Raw genomic sequence first — 19,187 nt, forward strand, 5'->3', positions numbered from 1 at the left:
TTTTTTTTTAAAGATGACAAGTAAGGGGATCTTAACCCTTGACTTGGTGTTGTCAGCACCATGCACTTCCAAGTGAGCTAACCGGCCATCCCTATATAGGGATCCAAACCCATGGCTTGGTGTTATCAGCACCACACTCTCCCAGGTGAGCCACAGGCTGGCCAATGAAATACAGTGTCCTTTATATTATGCTACATCTCTTTTTAAAGGAATAAGTGATTTGGGGGTATTCTATAATCTAACAATTAAAATTTCATCTATCATTTTTCTAATTCATGTCCTTAACTTCAAATTCTTCCTCTTCTATACTTCCCTATACTCCAAAAAGCTTGTCAGAATAATAGCCCTACTTCAATAGTCGCTACAATTGATTTCCTATAGTACTTTATATATGTATACTCTTTTTATAGCCCAGATCAGACTGCATTATAATTATTTGTTTACATATCCATATCTTCCACTACACTTAAGTATCATCAAGAATGATGTTGGGGGGCTAGCCAGTTAACTCAGTTGGTTAGAGTGCAGATCCCTGAACCCACCCCCTTCAAAAAAAACTGTCAGGACTGTACCATTCTGCAATCAAATGCTCTATTGGCACATAGCAGGTCACCAAGACATACCATATATTTAACATTCTGAAACAATCTAAATTTACAGAAAAGTTGCTAGTACAAAAACCTTTTTACCTGAACCATTTGAGGATAAGTTGCCAACTTGATGCCCCATCACTTCCAAATATTTGAGCGCGTATTCCCTATAGTCAAGGACATTCTCCTACATAACTATGATACAACCATGAAAACCAGGAAACTAACACTGATACATTACTAAGAGCTAATCCTCTGACCCCACTGATATTTCACCAAATGTGCTACTAACATCCTTTATGGCAAAAGGATCCAGTCCAGAACCATGCATTGCCTTTACTCTTTATGTCCCTTTAGTCTCCTTCGTTCTGGAATACTTACTTCCTCAGTCTTTCTTTGACTTTCATGATCTTAATACCATTAAAGATTATAGGCTAGTTATTTGTATTTAATCCACTCAATTTGAGTTTGTCTGTTTCAGGATGCTAAGATTCAAGTTAAGCATCTTTGGCGGAAACATCACAGAAGTGATACTGTGTTTTTCTCACTGTATCCTATCAAAAGGAAGATTTTGATTTGTTTCACTACTGATGATGTTCACTTCGATTGATCTGATTTAGGTAGCATCTGCCAGGCTTCTCCACTGTAAATTTAGTTTTTTTCCTTTGTAATTAATGAGAATTTTGTAAAGAGGTGCTTAATTATGTAAATAATTCCATTCCTCATTAAACTTTTAATTTATTCATTTTTTAATTTATATCATTATAGACCCATTATTTCACATTTTATTAAGTATGTTATAATCCACTACTATCAGTCTTTATTTTGATGCTCAAAATGTCCCATATTTGATCAGATGGGACCTCTTCAAGCTGGCTCCTATGTACTTCTGACATGGCCTCAACCTTCGTTAATCCCTTCTCTGCTTGATGGCAAAATAAGATGTTCTGGGCTCATCTTGTACTTTCCCAGCCCCATTTCTCCAAAGAGCCCTGATTCCTTTAAGTGGCAGATGTCTGTTCCAAGTAAGATCTGGGTACTACATGTATGCACTGCAATTATGGTGTCACTTCTCCCAGTTCCTCTGAGAGCCAGGATATATATGTATATTTACATATTAAATATTTATATACATACAAGTACATATTATATATACATACATTAATATCTATTTTTATTCCTATATCCACTTACAATCTATATTAAAAATCATAACTTCATGATAATACACTGAAATTCCAATCCAGCTCTACAGAGATAATTCTCATTTTCTCCCTTTCAGTATTTCTAACACTCTTCACTATTTCCTTAACATATTTAGTTACACGATTAATTCCTCTGTATATAATAAATCTCCAGTCACCACCATTGTTACCCTTTCCCTTCAAAGATACTCTCCCCACCCAGCTTGACCTCTGACACTCAAAACCAAGCAATCCTTCCTCAAAGATGCCATCCTCAACCTGTGTGGCTTTCAGACTCCACAAAGGGCCACCCATCTACAAGAAAACCCTTGTCCCTTGCCTTAGGTGATAATAATCCATGCTGGACAACTGCCCTACATACACTCCCCTCCTACCCTGCTTGAGCTTCAGTACCCCCTCTGAGCCACTGCAGCAATACCCCCAACCCGCATAAATGAAAACTATGAAAAAATTCATTTTAACTGATGTCATCACCATCAAAGAGCTTAAATCAAACCTTCAATCTTTAACAGTAAATAGTTCAGTATTGTATTGGATCCCCATACTGGCCAGCCTCAAAAAAAAAAAAAAAAAAAAAAAAAAATTTTTTTTTTTTTGACTAAAAAATTGAACTTTTGTTTTTTTTTTTTTTTTTGGGCCCCCCACGGGCCCCCCCCAAAAAAAAAAAAAAAAAAAGCAATAGTTCAATATTGTAGTCAAATACAATAGTATTTCTTGATGCATATCTCAAGCTCATATTGCTTACCTTCGAGCTACATTTTTGAAATAGCCTGCACAAAGGCATCTTCGTAGGACTTCATGTTTAGGGCCTTCAAAAGTCTCTCTTGGGAAATCACTTTGCTGTAGAAAGAATATATATACGGTGGTAAATCTCACAGAACAATTTGAAATAATCTTTTATTCTGAAAAGTCCACATTTATAAAGACTTCTGCTTCTGGCCAATATGGAGTAAGAGGGATCAGATTTACCCTTCCACCTGAAACAACCAAAAGATGGACAAAATATATGAAATGATGATTTCTAAAACACTGTATATCAGGCAACAAAGATCAGTGACTCCAAGAGACAGAAAATAAATGAAGTAAGCCTCACAACAGAGAGATTCCAGACCAAAGTGCAGTGAAGAAAAACCCAAATGGGATCCAGAGAACTCCCTGAGTTAAGGAGAAAGAGCTGAGAGTCCAGGAAGACCAAGGTGGCTAGAATTTACAGGATAGAGTTCAGGAGAGAACTACAGAAAGAGAACTCCAGAGATCTGCAGAAGGTCCTCCTCAAGTGTTCAGCTGAGTACTGACTTGCTCATGAATGTGAAGAAACTAACGGCCCAGGAAAAGAAACTCCCAGAAGGATAGGAGGTAATAGTACTTGGTGTTCACATAGGGCTAGGAATGGTACCTGTTTCTATACGCCAGACTAGAATACCTCATAATTCACACGGTTTTGGGAAAAGTAGAAGAGCCTAACAAATCTTATAAGCAAGACCCAAAAGGATCACATAGTTTCTAAGTAACTGTAATACCAAAATATCTAGAACCAAGCAAGGTAAAATTCACAATGCTTGACATCCATTCAAAAATTACCAACCATGGAAACAAGCAGGGAAAACAAAAACAAAAACAAAAAACACACAGGGGAAAAAAAAAAAGGCAGGGCTGGCCAGTTAGCTGTCAGTCGGTTAGAGCATAGCCTTAACACCCAAACAAGCAGGGAAAACAAAAACAAAAACAAAAAACACACAGGGGAAAAAAAAAAAAAGGCAGGGCTGGCCAGTTAGCTGTCAGTCGGTTAGAGCATAGCCTTAACACCAACGTCAAGGGTTCAGATCCCCATACCAAAAAGATATGAATTCTAATAAAAGGAAAACACTTAAAAAAAAAAAAGGCAGGAAAATACAACCCATAGTGAGTTTATAAATCAGTGAATCAAAACCAACCCAGAATTGGCACAGACATTAATTATATTATATTTATATTCTAATTATATGTATATTATAACTGGATTACATATATTCAAAAAGTTAAGTAGTGACCTGGAAAATAAAAAATAATTTTTTAAAGACTCAAATCCAACATCTAGAGATGAAAATCAGATCACCTGATGTGAAAAATATACTGGATGGAATTAATGGCAGAACAGACGTTATGGAAGAAAAGATCAGTGAACTTGAAGACAAAGCAAATAGAAAACATTCAAAATGAAACAGAGAGAAAGTAGAATAGTGATTACTGGGGGGCTGAGGGGAGAAGGGAATGAGAAGTTCTTGTTTAATGGGTATACTTTCAGTACAGGATGATAAAAAGTTCAGAGTGGTAAGGGTTGCACAGCATTGTAAATAGACTTAATGCCACTGACTTGTGTACTTAAAAATGGTAAATTTTATGTTAATTGTATTTTACCACAATAAAAAAATATATGGAATTGAAAAAATAACTATGCTGAGTAAATGCCAGACAAAAAGGAAGACATACTATACAATTCCATTTACATAAAGTGCTTGGAAATACAAACTTATGTATTGTGACAGAAAGCAGATCAGTGGTTGCATGGTAAGAGCAGGGGGACCTGGAAGGTGTGATGGATGGATTACAAAAGGGTATCAGAAAACTCTGGGAGGTGATAGATATGTTCATTATCTTGACTGTGTAATGGTTTCATGGGTTTATGCAGACATCAAACTCATCAAATTATGTATCTTAAATATGTGCAGTTTATTGCACATGAAATTATACATCAGTAAAGCTGTCTTTAAATAATATCCTCATTTCTACAGGTAAAATTCCTTTATCACTACTCGGAGTCTTTTATGAGATCAGGAGTTGGTTGTACAGAGAAGCAAGTAGAAAGGGAGGGTAGTAGAGTAGAAATGGTGGTAAAAAGTAACTATATCAACGAAAACTCAATATAAAATACACAGGTCTAAAATGCTACTCAAGAAAGAATCCATTATAGTAATCACCTGTTTAAGCTTCCTAATTAGTTCTCGAAGTTGAGCTTCCACACGAAATGCAGAAAATAAGCACCTCCAATGAATCCAATGTTTTTGGCACCATGAAGCTGGAGCTCCACTGCAAAACAAAAATAATGGTATAATGAAAATATCTTCTCTAGTCAATTTTATACCCCACGAATTTGTATAATCAATTATGTCTATATAAAAAAAGAAAGGAAAAAAAATATTTTCTATAAGTGAAAGATGGTCTTAACCTTCTCATCTCTATTACAAAAGTAGAAACCCTTAAGTGAAAACTGTCAGCTCTTTTGAATGAGACCTGTCTAAGTACTAAAAAACTACTTTAGGAAATTTGAAAAAAACGAATTAATGTTAAATGCCTCTGACTAAATTAAAAAATAATTTGTAAATGGACTTATATATACATATTACATATTCACACATTAACAAACATCTACTCATTTTCTCATCTAACCTATCTATATAGAAGCAAAATTCTATAAGGACATTTCCAGGAAAGGTTTGGGGAAAGAAAAAAGAAAACCAATATTATATACGAAATGCCTACTAAGTAACAGTCATATAGATAATCTCACTGATGTTCAAAATACCTTGAGGTCAATATCATTCCCATTGAATCTTACTGTCTAAAGTGACACAGTAAGTACATATTGGAGATATATAACAAACTGACATTTTCCAGTACAAAAGAGTACCTCACATACCTTGATTTGCATTGTTCAAAGATGACAGCTAATGTTGCAAAGTCATTAAATCCTCCAGCTTTAGCTGCCAATTCTCGATGTCTCTGTTCTGCTTCCTTTTGGTACTCTGGATCAACTAAAAGGAGAATTAGAGAAGCAATTTAGTTCTACTTTACATTAAATGCCTACACTCACCTTGTTTGTTTTTTCTCCAATGTGAATCTGCACAGCAGCAATTAGGAGGAAAGCAACCTGATTAATATTCATGAATGTATAAAGTCTTTCATCCCGGTCTTTAAGTAGCTTCCAACTATGTTACCTAGCTAGAGACAAAAGGAGAAGAAATACGATTTATCTCAGACCATACAAATAAATGGCTCTGCTATTGAACTGCTCAAGGATACTGATTCTTAAGTCATCTCATTTCAAGCACCCAACTACCATTCCCCAGAAGGTATGCCAAAAGTCAAATTTCACATACTCCAGCATCAACTCCATCCTGGCTTCCAACACTAGGAGACAAGCTTATGAGCCAGGCACTCCTGGAATACTTGAATCATGGTGTTTCCTGCTACAGAAATGCAGAGCCCCAGTTGCCTGGTTCCCCTGGGTTATGAAGCCTCAGAGATGCTTCTAGCCAGGGTCCAGTTCTTCCCTTCTTGCCTCCACCTAACCCTAGAAACCTTCAATTTGGCTGTAATACCTACTACAGTAATTTACATAGATGGCTCATCATCTCTTAGGATGTCAGAATAACTTTGCAATGAATTTTAGTGGGTTACAATTTTAAACTCAGCTCATATTTTATGAAGATTAACTCTCTATGGTCAGTTGTTGTTTAGAGTGGCTGCCTGCTTAAACTTTAAAAAATTTAGAGAGGGGCCGGCCTCATGGTGCACTCGGGAGAGTGCAGCGCTGGGAGCGCAGCGACGCTCCCGCCGTGGATTCGGATCCTATATAGGAATGGTCGGTGCGCTCACTGGCTGAGCGCAGTGCGGGTGACACCACACCAAGGGTTGCGATCCCCTTACCGGTCACAGAAAAGACAAAAATAAATAAATAAATAAATAATAAAAAATTTAGAGAGCTTCTTGGCTCTCCATTGTACATTACTACCTTCTCTCTGTTTCTCCTCTGTGTCTGTCTCTGTCTCTCTCTGTGTCTGTATATCTCCCCACCATTATTTTCAAAGTTAAAAGAAAAGACAGAGCAAATTCTTGTTCCTTTTTCCTACCTCTTCCCTCAAATATAACCTAATTAATTAAAATTAAAACTTGCAGGGCCGGCCCGTGGCTCACTTGGGAGAGTGCGGTGCTGATAACACCAAGGCCTCGGGTTCGGATCCTATATAGGGATGGCCAGTTGCTCTCTGGGTGAGCGTGGTGCTGACAACACCAAGCCAAGGGTTAAGATCCCCTTACTGGTCATCTTTAAAAAAAAAAAAAAACTTGCATGAAGTCCCACCATAAATTCAGGGTAGATATAGGAAAGTCTAAACCCACATTACATACAGTTGATAAATCTCAGAAAGTTTATCCTCTGATTAAATGATAGTTTATCCATTGTTGATTGTTTTCTCAGTAGACTTGTCATTTTCTTTAGTTTATTAACTTTCCCCAGATGAGAGTACATTATCAGTTTTACCTCATCAAATAAGTAGATGTCACATAGGCAACAACTATAAGTAAGAAGCTGAAGCAGCAAAACAAGGCAATACCAGCTGAACTTCTTCCCTTGGGAAGATAATTCAGTACTTTTCTATACAATAATAGATTTCAATAATAACAGTCCTCAGAGTTGAAGCAGAGGAACAAGGCTAAGTGCCACACACACATGATGTATCCTTTGTTTCTAAAAATATCACAATGAAAATATTTAAAATAAAAATTTTAAATATTATTTTAAATTTGTTCTATTATAAGGCAATGCTGTTTGCTACCTAAAAAACATTTAACAGCCCTCATTCCATTGTCTATCTTGTAAAGCAATAGATATTCTAGCAGATATTTGTATACAGTTTACTATGGCAAAAGAGAAAGATTACTATACATGTTGAAAGAATCATTGTTCTGATGTTTAAAATCTTAACTCAGTGTTCAGATCTGAGAACACTAGCCAGTTTTACCAATGATAAGTATAAATAAACTGAAGTAGGTGATCTACAACAATTAAGACCCAAGCCAGAAAGGATTGCCTAACCTATAAAGACTTTAAGTGCACTTCAAAGCAGGTGAAAAGCCAATGCAGCACATTTGGGGTGTGACAAGATCTCAACAAATCACATGCTCAAAAACTGAAGCTGCACTTTGCAGCCCCTGAAGTTCTTGATTACCCAGGTTTAAAAGCCTAGGTAATTTATGTATCTAGCAGGCTTATCTTTTCAAGCATAAATAAAAAGTTGGTAGCAGTTGCTGCCTCTAGGACTCAGACCTGGGGATAAGTTTAGGAGGGAGACTTACTTTTCACTTAAATTCTTTTGCAGTGTTTGAATTTTTAACTATACACATATATATAGAATGGTGGTTTAGTAATTAGGCAAAACCTCTCTCCCAGAGAGACATCCATTAAACTAGACAAAATTACCAAAGAAAATCACTTGAAGTCTCTGGAGATTGACCAAAGGGCTTACAAAAAATCTATGGAATTCAGTTAAGAACAGTAGGAAGCATGCCCCGTCCCCTCACAGCTCTGTGTGTGGAAGAGCTATTCCAGAGGGCCTGGCAGCCTGAAAGCGGCACTCTTTCCCTCACTACCAGTTCCTGTTCTGTAGGGAAGCTAATGAAGAATGCCATCTCCTATTCCCCCACAGCTTTGCATTGCAGAAGAGCTGTTACAATAGGTTTAGGGCTGAGTGGTAGCTCCCACTACTACCAGCTCCCAGGTTGGTTTGTTATTTTGTTTGTTTGCAGCCAGTGAACATCCAGAGATGGCATCTCATCAGGCTTTGTACTGGGGAAGATGCAGTGGTGGTAGCCGCAGCACCAGTTCCTACCACCCCCCAATCCCAAGCTTCTGCTCTATAGAGAGGATCCAGGTGGGGCAGCCAGTGCAGAGCAGGCCTCCATTTACCCCCCAACTCCGGCTCCATAGCAAAGAGATTATTCCCAAGGGAGGATGGGGGCAAGCATTGTCAAAGATCTGTAATATCTTGCCTCTGCCAAGGTGCTCAATTTTATTTGGATCAGAATATGGAGCAATTTATGCACTGTCAGAAATAATAGAGCAATCAGTTAGCAATCAGTGGAGACTAACAGCTTGGTTTGATACCAATAGAGGCAGACCAACCAAAAATTTAACAGAGAGATCAGTAAAGAAGACTCAGAGAAACCTAATAAAAACAAAGTCATCTGTGTTCTGAAGACTGTGCACATGCCCATAGTTATGTCTTCTGAAGAGCAAAGGGAGAGGGGAACTAGTCCTTGGCTGAACAAAGGACAAACTCATAAACTCCATGAACCATGAAAGTAGTCTCCAAACCACACAACACAGATCCAACAGTAAAAGGTGAAATCACCACTGGCTTAAGTGGCTTAGGTATAACCTCCAACCAATCATCAGCTGACCACTGGAGCTTACAAGTACAATAAACAAAATTAAAAGTAGAAGGGCTCAACAGTAGACCCGGGCTGGCAGAACAAAGAATCAGCAAATTATTATTATTTTTTTTTAATTTAAGACATGGGCAAAATATTTTAACAGATACTTCACAAAGGAAGACATAAATGGTCAACAGGCACATGAAAAAGTGCTCAACATTATTAATCATCCGGAAAATGCAAATTAAAACCACAAAGAGGTACATGATAGAACATTTATTTATTTATTTATTTATTTATTTATTTATTTATTTATTTATTTATTTATTTATTTATTTATTTATTTATTTATTTATTTATTTATTTATTTATTTATTTATTTATTTATTTATTTATTTATTTATTTATTTATTTATTTATTTATTTATTTATTTATTTATTTATTTATTTATTTATTTATTTATTTATTTATTTATTTATTTATTTATTTATTTATTTATTTATTTATTTATTTATTTATTTATTTATTTATTTATTTATTTATTTATTTATTTATTTATTTATTTATTTATTTATTTATTTATTTATTTATTTATTTATTTATTTATTTATTTATTTATTTATTTATTTATTTATTTATTTATTTATTTATTTATTTATTTATTTATTTATTTATTTATTTATTTATTTATTTATTTATTTATTTATTTACAAACACCTATCAACCGGATAAGGGGTAAACCAAATGTAGTATGTTCATTCAATGGAATACAACTCAACAGTAAAAAGAACAAAGCACTGATACATACAACAATATGGATGAATCTCACATACACTATGTCGACCAAAAGAGGCTGGACACAAAAAAGTACATATTGTATAATAACTCTACTTATACGAAGTTTCAGAACAGGTGAAGATAGCCCCCCCCCCCAAATATATCAGAAAAGTGACTGATTGGGGGGAGGTGGAGTGATATTTGACTGGGAAGTGGCAATAAGGGAACTTTCTGGAGTGATAAAAATGTTCTATTTCTTGAGAGGGGTGTGGGTTATCTGGGTGTATGCATTTCCGAAATTTTACTGAATGATACACTTAAGATTCGTACATTTCTATGTAAATTTTACCTTAAAAAAACTATAAACAAATATTGAACTCTAGTTATATAGTGTTGCCTTTTACAGTGTTATAGCTTAGCAATTTGAAACTACTTTTTACATATTCTAGGGGAAATGAACAATTTGAATATGGACTCTGGATTAGATACTAATATTATATCAATGTTACATTTCCTAATTTTGATAAATGTACTATGGTTAAATAAGAGATTGCTCTTGTTCTTAGTAAATATGAATGTTTTGTAATAAGGAAGCACAATGTTTTCAATTTACTCTTAAATAATTCAGAAAAAGAAAAAAAGCATATGTATTTATGTGTATACATATATATGGATACTTCAAAAAGTCTGTGGAAAAATTAAAAGATAATATGAATCTTTCCATGAACTTTGTGAAGACCCTTTGTGTGTGTATATACATATACAGAGAGATACAGACAGAGAGAGACAGAGAAGAATAAAGCAAAGGGGGTGAAATGTTAAAAACTGCTGAAACTAGATAGAAGGTATAAAGGAGTTCTTTTACTATTCTTGCAACGTTTCTGTTCAAGTTTGAAATTATAATAAAATGTTACCAAAAAAAGAAAAAAGAAAAAAGCTAACATTAGACTGGTTTTGTCTATTTAAATATTCCAATAAAGAAAAGAACATTTTCTTTTTGTAGCCTTAAAAGACTAGGAGAGTTGTATCACCTTAATCTAACTCCCTGGTTTTACAAATGAAAAAATCAAGTCCAGAAAAGCGAGGTAGGCCCATAGTCACATAATTAGGTAGCAGTGGAGTTGGACAGAAACCTACACTCTTGATTACCACTTCAATACTCTGTAATAGTTTTTAGAGTATTTTCAGCTTTGATACTACCTAATGAAAACCAGTCAACATTATTTATTGTATGTAGTATTTTACTAGGAAAAAACACTTGGAATTAACAGTATTACTAGAATCAATTCTGACACTTAACAAGGCAATCTACTCATATTTGGGGTAGGCAGCACACTGATTAATTTACAGAGTATTTTTATAGAAAAATGCATTCTCCATTATAATCATGACAATGATAAACCATTCTGAACCCAACACTCACAGCCTATAAATGGATAAGGCCAGTAAGACAGCACACACTAGTCTATTGTTAGTCTACAGACAAAGTGTATTATCTGCTCATGAGCTTCCTGAAAAAAAATTACCCCATTAGATGAAAGCTAAGCTGACATGTATCAAATCAAGTTGTATCCCATACTAACACACCAAAAAAGAACTAAACAGAAGTTTAAATGGAAACTTTAAAAGAATTCTTTAAGGATATAAAGGCTGAACTATCTTTTCTTTTGATTCTAGAAAAAAAAGGTTAATATATTACTAATGTACTATAAAAGAACAAAGGTCCACCCTGTTACCCTCCTTTACCAGTGAAAGGATATTAACTCTCAGCCAGGAACATTATATATTCCCTATGCCAAACAACTAAGTTTAAGGATAACAAAACATAAAAAGTGTTTATTATTAGTTTCCTGTTCCAGGACTAGGCATATGGTAAATCTTCAACAAATGCTCAGTGAATTACTGGAGATCTAAAAAGAATGGACAGATGGATAGGAAGATTTCAATACTGTCAAGGTGTTACTTCTTCCCAAATTGATCTATAGGTTTAACACAATCCCTATTAAAATCCCAGCAAGTTACTTTGTGATTTCAACAAACTGGGTTTAAGTTTATGTGGAAAGGAAAAATACCTAGAACAGCCAAAACAATGTTGAAGGGAAAGAACAAAGAGAATTAGGACTGGCCGATGAGGTCACCTGATTACAGAGTGGTGCTGACAACACCAAGGTCCAGGGTTTGATTCCTGAACTGGCCAGCTACCAAAAAAAAAAAAAAAAAAGTCAGAGAATTGACCCTACCTAACTTTAAGAGTTACTATAAATCTCCAATAACCAAGACAGTGTAGTACTGGCAGAATAGACAAACAGATCAATGGTACAGAATACAGAGCTCAGAAACAGATCCATACAAATACAGTCAATTGATCTTTGACAAAGGAGCAAAGGCATTTCAATAGAGAGGACAGAATTTTGAACAAACGGTGCTAAAACAACCAGACATCCAACTACTAAAAGACAATATAGGACAAAACCTAGATGACCTTGGATATAGCAATGACTTTTTAGATACAGGACCAAAGGCACGATTTACGAAAGAAATAATTGATAAGCTGGATTTCATTAAAAAACACTCTTGCTCTGTGAAAGGTGACATCAAGATGATGAGAAGATAAGTCACAGACTTAGAGAAAATATTTACAAAAGATATTTCTAGGCCGGCCCCGTGGTGCACTCGGGAGAGTGCAGCGCTCAGAGCGCAGTGACACTCCCGCCACGGGTTCGGATCCTATATAGGGATGGCCGGTGTGCTCACTGACTGAGCGCGGTGCGGGCGACACCAAGCCAAGGGTTGCAATCCCCTTACCGGTCATGAAAAACGGATCCTATATAGGGATGGCCGGTGTGCTCACTGACTGAGCGCGGTGCGGGCGACACCAAGCCAAGGGTTGCAATCCCCTTACCGGTCACGAAAAAGACAAAAAAAAAAAAAAAAAAGATATTTCTGATAAAGGATTATTATCCCAAATGTGCAAAGAGCTCTTAAAACTGAACAATAAGAAAACAAACAACCCAATTAAAAAAAACCTGAACATACATCTCACCAAAGAAGATACGTGGATGGCAAATACACATATAAAAAGATGCTCAACATCTTATGTTATCAGGGAACTGCAAATTATTAAAACAATGAGGTACCACTACACACCTACCAGAATGGCTAATATCCACCAAAACACTAATACCACCAGGATGTGAAGCAACAGGAACTCTCAGGTTCACTGCTGGTAGGAATACAAAACAGTACAGCTACTTTAGAAGACAGTTTGGCAGTTTCTTACAAAACTAAACAAACTCTTACCATATGATCCAGCAATGAGTTGAAAACCTATGTTCACACAAAAACCTTAACATGGATATTTATAGCAGCTTTATTCATAATTGCCAAAACATGAAAAAGCAGCCAACATATCCTTCAATAGATGAATGAGTAAACAAACAAATTCCATACAGTGGAATACTATTCAGAGGTCAAAAGAAATTAGCTATCATGTCACAAAAAGACATGGAGGAAACTTAAATGCATATTGCAGAGTGAAAGAAGGCAATTTGAAAAGGTTAAGTACTGTATGATTCCAATTATATGGCATTCTAGGCAAAACTATGGAGATAGTAAAAAGATCAGTGGTTTCCAGGGGGTTATGGGAAGGAATGTAGGGATGAATAGGTGAAGCACAGGGGAAATTTAAGGCAATAAAACTATTGAGTATGATACTGTAATGGTGGATACGTGTCATCACACATTTGTCAAAACTCATAGAATATACAACACAAACAGTGATCCCTTTAGTTAATAATGTATTAATATTGGTTCAATTGTAACAAATACACCATGCAAATGAAAGATATTAATACGAGGGCACTTCAAAAAGTTCACAGAAAAACAGAATTAAAAGGTAATACAATTTTTTTCATGAACTTTTTGAAGTACCCTCACAGTAGGAGAAACTGTGTGTCTATAGGGGGGGATTGAGGAGGTAAATGTAAACCCTCTGTACCTCCCACTCAATTTTTTTGTAAACCTAAAACTCCTTTAAAAAGTAAAGTCTATTAATTAGAAAAAACAAACAAAAAAACTTATCAATAAACTTCTTACCGGGTCTAATGAAGACATTTTCCACAGACAACATTGCTGCTATTGGAAGTAGTAGATCTTCGAACTTTTTGAAGTACCCTCACAGTAGGAGAAACTGTGTGTCTATAGGGGGGGATTGAGGAGGTAAATGTGAACCCTCTGTACCTCCCACTCAATTTTTTTGTAAACCTAAAACTCCTTTAAAAAGTAAAGTCTATTAATTAGAAAAAACAAACAAAAAAACTTATCAATAAACTTCTTACCGGGTCTAATGAAGACATTTTCCACAGACAACATTGCTGCTATTGGAAGTAGTAGATCTTCACAATCCAGCGAGGCAGCCTTTATTACTGCACATGTCAGATGGGGAGGGAGAGGAAACTCCACCATAGACAAACCCAGTCTGGTCACATGGCCACTCCTTAATAGAAAGAAAGAGTTCTTACATTTGGGAGAATACAAATGTAATCTTCATCATTCAGAATAAATCAGATATAATCTAGATAATCTTAAATCACCTCCAGAAATTCAATTCAATATAAGAAAATAAAACCCTGTTGTAATTGATAAGAGGAACATAAAAATGATAAATCCCCTGTCAAAAGCCTTAACACATTCGAAAAACTAAATAACAAGGCAGAATAAAATAGTATAAAAAAAGATACAAACATGCTAAAGAAGCATAGAGGAAGTCCTTGAAGAAATGAGAGAAGAATAATCAAACATTCCCCCATCACACACAATTATGAGAACAAGGCTGGCTCTCTTATTGTGTTTATGTACCCAGCATAACACTTGGCACTGAAATAGTACTCAGAAATTACTTGTTAAGTAATACCAATATTAAATGAAAATGGTTTTATGGCAGTTTTTAAATCAGAATTGTGAAGAAAGACTGAGGACAAATTCTAATTTCAAGTAAAACAATCCATTCCATTTAAACAAATCATTTTCTACTGATAAAAAAAGGTATTTAGAGCCCTGTTTAAAAAGAGATCAATGTCTGTTTTGGTTGGGTTTTTTTTTTTACCTGTCAATAGCATCACACTGGTAAAGTTGTTTAAGAGCTTCCAAAATAAGTCTCTCATTAGGTGGATCCAAATAGGGAAACCTGTGTATTTAAATGAAACATGAAATGAAAGGCCATTCTTTGAACATAGTAGGATTTTATACACATGATGAAAATGTTCTTAAAGGTTTTACTTCTCCTATTTTTCAAGTCCTCTTCTTTTTTTAAACATAATATGATCATGATTAGCATTCAGCATAAGAGGAAATAATTTCTTATGAACCACACTCCGCTAATTCAAGAAGCACTTTGACTCCCGTTAGCTGGAACACTCTCACCATTCCATTCTCCTTATCTTATTCCTGCCACATCCTTCACAGCCAATGTCAAGTTTACTCTCTTCTGAAGTCCACAATTGTTTTTTTACTAAATTTTTATGAAAGTGGAGAAAAATTAATGGAAAGTGGCCAAAAATTATACATTGTTTAATAGTACCACAAATGCTTTTAGATGAAAGAAGTATATATTCAATTAACTTTGCCATATTTGCATTACATATGTATACATTTATATGTACTTATTTTCTGCTGAACTATCTGAAAACAAATTACAAATACAAGGCTGCTTCACTCCCAAAACACTTTAGCATGCATCTCCTGGAAATAAGAGCATTCTCTTACATTACCATGATACCATTAATGAACGTAAGAAAATTAACCAAAAAATTAAGAATAATATTCACAAAGGATAGCAGAGTGGCACATAACCAAGTGTGAATACATATTTTTTTTAAAATAGGAATGATAATTACTTAATATCATCTGCACTAAATTGTTTTTCCACCTTTAGTGTTGTTTTGGAGGGGAGTCTGGCCAGTACAGGGATTCTAACCCTTGACCTTGGTGTTATAACACTGCACTCCAACCAACTAAGCGAACCGGGCAGCCTACCTTAAGTCTTAAGATGAAAAATCATCTACTCCAATTTCTCGCCTTGAAAAAGGTCCAATAAAGGACAAAAAATCCGATACCTTACATAAATGTCCACTCCAAACTGACAGCTGTATTTTATTAATTTATTTTTTAAACTATTTTTTTCAATTTTGTTTATTTTTGTAAGGTACAGTGTGTTGTTTCAATACATGCATTTACTGGGCTTGCTAGTTAGCTCAGTTGGTTAGAGCACAGTCTTATTCTTATAATACCAGGGTCATGGGTTCAGATCCCCAAACCAGCCAGTGGCTGGGGGGAAAAAAAAATGCATATACTACACAGTGATTCACTTAGGGTAGATAGCATAGTTTTGTACCTGTCACCAGGGTCATGGGTTCAGATCCCCAAACCAGCCAGTGGCTGGGGGGAAAAAAAATGCATATACTACACAGTGATTCACTTAGGGTAGATAGCATAGTTTTGTACCTGTTAGTCCACAACTTCTGCTCCCCTACACCCTCCTGACAGCTCTATTTAAAAACACACAAAAATCTCTTAGACTGTTCTACTGTTAGCTTTCCTACAACTTGTACCAACAGGTCACAGTAGCTTCTAGAGCTAGAGTTGGTAAACATTTTCTATAAAGGACTATATAGTACAGTTTAGGCTAGCATGCCATACGGTCTTTGTCATAATTACTAAACTCTGCTGTTGTAGCAAAAGCAGCCATATGTAAATGAATGGGCATGGCTGAGTTCCAATAAAACTTTATTTACAAAAATGGTCAGCAAGGTTTGACTGTGGTTTTCAGCCCTTGTACTAGAGCACTACCAAACTAATTAGCTTCCTCTTCTATATAATAGTATTATCAGATCTGCAAAAAGTGCAATTATTTTTCTCCTTTGATCCCACCAATTACCAATTCTGTCAAGCACTTATTATAAATTATTTCATTTCTAAGAGACTCACCATAGCTAATTACTATCCTCTAGAAACACTCTAGGTTGTCAAACTTCCCATAAAATTTGACGATATCCAAAACTGAACTCCAAATGCTGAGTAACCAACACAGAACAGGAGTGCTATAATTCCCTGTCATCTAGACATTAGTTTATTGATATAACCAAAGTTTACAGCCAAAAAACCAGTGGGGTTTTTAAAAATATTTTTTTAAACAGAATCATAACTGCAAGTAGATATTGGTTTGTGGTGATCTGATAATTTCAGATCTTTTTTCTTTTTTTTGGCAACTGACTGGTAAGGGGATTCAAACCTCTGACCCTGGTGTTATAAAGATACACTCTAACCAACTGAACTAAATGGAAAGCCTAATTGCAGATCTTTCCCACATGAATTTCCTTACTGTACATCCAAAACACCAGATATAGGATGTATCCTTTCAGACTTTTTTGATTTTTGAGGGGGGTTTGTGGAGAGGGGCTGAACCCTTGACCTTGGTGTTTCAAGGCTGAGCTCCAACCAACTGAGCTAACCAGCCAGCCCAAATTTCTATTTTTTTTTTTCCTTGTTGATTTTTGCCCAAGGTTCTGGCCTGTTGTGATCATTCTAAAGCTTTGTTTTAATCACCTACCAATTAGATATTAAGACACTTTCCAGAAATCTGATACTCATAATTTCAATAGCTTCATTCAACATCTTCATTAAAAATGCTTATCAGGAAAGAGCTAAGTTCAGTGCACTACCACTAAAACCTCCATCTAGACTAAACTAAGCAATTAATTGATACTTTTTGGATTTGGCTATTTGACAACTATACCCTATTCAGTACTATCATCTCTAGATTATTTCCTTATTCACAAAGTTATCAAATGCAATCTTGTTCAATACTGTGTTGAAAACAAAAGATATTAGGTTATCATTCAATAAATTCTGATGGAATACCCGTTATACGGATGGTCCTGCCCTCTAACTGAAAATGAAATGGTTTGTAATGACATATTCATTGTGAACCATTTTAATTCATATTCGTTATTACAAATCATCATTAAATTCTGCCATACAAAAGAAGCTACAAAAAAATAGTTTCTGGGCCGGCCCAGTGGCTCACTCGGGAGAGTGCGGTGCTGATAACACCAAGGCCCCGGGTTCGGATCCCATATAGGGATGGCTGGTTTGCTCACTGGCTGAGCATGGTGCTGACAACACCAAGTCAAGGGTTAAGATCCCCTTACCGGTCATCTTTTTAAAAAAAAAAAAAAAAAAATAGTTTCTGACTGGAATTAGGGTCATTATACATCTTTCATTACAAATAAACAGTAGTCACAAATTAATCCAAATAAATATCTGTACAAGGCCCCCTACTAAGCCAAGCCTAAAACATGAGCAAGGGATCAAATCCCAATAAAGCAATGAAAGGAAGGCTTTTATTTGGGTTTAGTAGAAAAGCATCCAGTATGAAAACCAATTTTGAAAATAGGTTAGTCTCAACTCTCAGGGATATATGAGTCAAATACTGCAAAAGAATTTTTGAGGAATAGCCTGCCTCCACCATAACAAATTTTTCTTTTTTACAAGTGGTCCGCATACCTTATGACATCATGTATGGCAAGGCACTTTAAGGTCAGAACTACAGATGTCAAACTAGTTCTCTTAATCTCAGGGATCACATGGTCAGGCATACACTGGTTCCAGAAATCTTTACTATAGATCCGGAAGCATTTTCCTGAGGAAGTCCTGCCAGCTCGGCCACTTCGTTGTAATGCCTCACTCCTACAGAAGAAAAAAACAAAAGTCTCCAAAATGTTTTGTGAGTTTCCTAAGTAATTTACTTCCTATCCCCAAACCAACCAGAAATTATCTAATCAACTATTCTTCGAACAAAAAGTCTGAACATAGAGACTTACTTTGAAATTGGAACCACCTCCAGGATGTCCAACCCTAATCTGGGGTTGTGATTTAATTGCTTCACAAAGCCACCATCTACCACATATCTAAGGAGAAGGAAAGCAAGTTAAGTTTCTAGAAAATAAGGGAAGACTTGTTCCTTTTTAACCATTTTCGGTTCTCCTTTTCTACCAAATTAACGACCACACAATGCAATGCCATTTATGTTAAGTGTAAAACCTGAAAGTCAAGAAATTGGAACCCTCATGCATTGCTTGTGAGAATGTAAAATGGTTCAACATGGAAAGCAGTTTAGCAGTTTCTCAAAAAGCTAAACATAGAATTACCACAGGACCCAGCAATTCCATTCCTATGTAGACACCCAAAAGAAATGAAAACAAGTACTCAAAGCAATACTTGTAGGCAAACGTTCATAGTAGCATCATTAACAATAGCCAAAAGGTAAAACAACCTCAATGTCTTTAACAAAATAATAATTTACAGTATATATACAATGGAATATTACTTGGGTCATAAAAATGAATGAAGTATTGACACACGCTA

At 35.5% G+C, this 19,187-nt stretch overlaps 1 protein-coding gene across 1 annotated transcript in view; it reads right to left on the reverse strand.

Annotated features, from left to right (window-relative positions):
- Positions 1–19,187, reverse strand: part of DHX40 (DEAH (Asp-Glu-Ala-His) box polypeptide 40) — a 44,477-nt gene that overhangs the window by 4,744 nt on the left and 20,546 nt on the right. The window contains exons 9-15 of the mRNA XM_008588716.1: positions 18,644–18,730; positions 18,327–18,509; positions 14,869–14,949; positions 14,102–14,259; positions 5,472–5,586; positions 4,753–4,861; positions 2,541–2,635 (exon numbers count right to left, since the gene is read on the reverse strand). Coding sequence (XP_008586938.1) covers positions 2,541–2,635; positions 4,753–4,861; positions 5,472–5,586; positions 14,102–14,259; positions 14,869–14,949; positions 18,327–18,509; positions 18,644–18,730 — 828 coding nt within the window. The remainder of the gene's footprint in view (positions 1–2,540; positions 2,636–4,752; positions 4,862–5,471; positions 5,587–14,101; positions 14,260–14,868; positions 14,950–18,326; positions 18,510–18,643; positions 18,731–19,187) is intronic.

Source organism: Galeopterus variegatus, unplaced genomic scaffold (genome assembly GCF_000696425.1).
Source record: "Galeopterus variegatus unplaced genomic scaffold, G_variegatus-3.0.2 Scaffold4988, whole genome shotgun sequence".
Classification (NCBI taxonomy): Eukaryota; Metazoa; Chordata; class Mammalia; order Dermoptera; family Cynocephalidae; genus Galeopterus; species Galeopterus variegatus.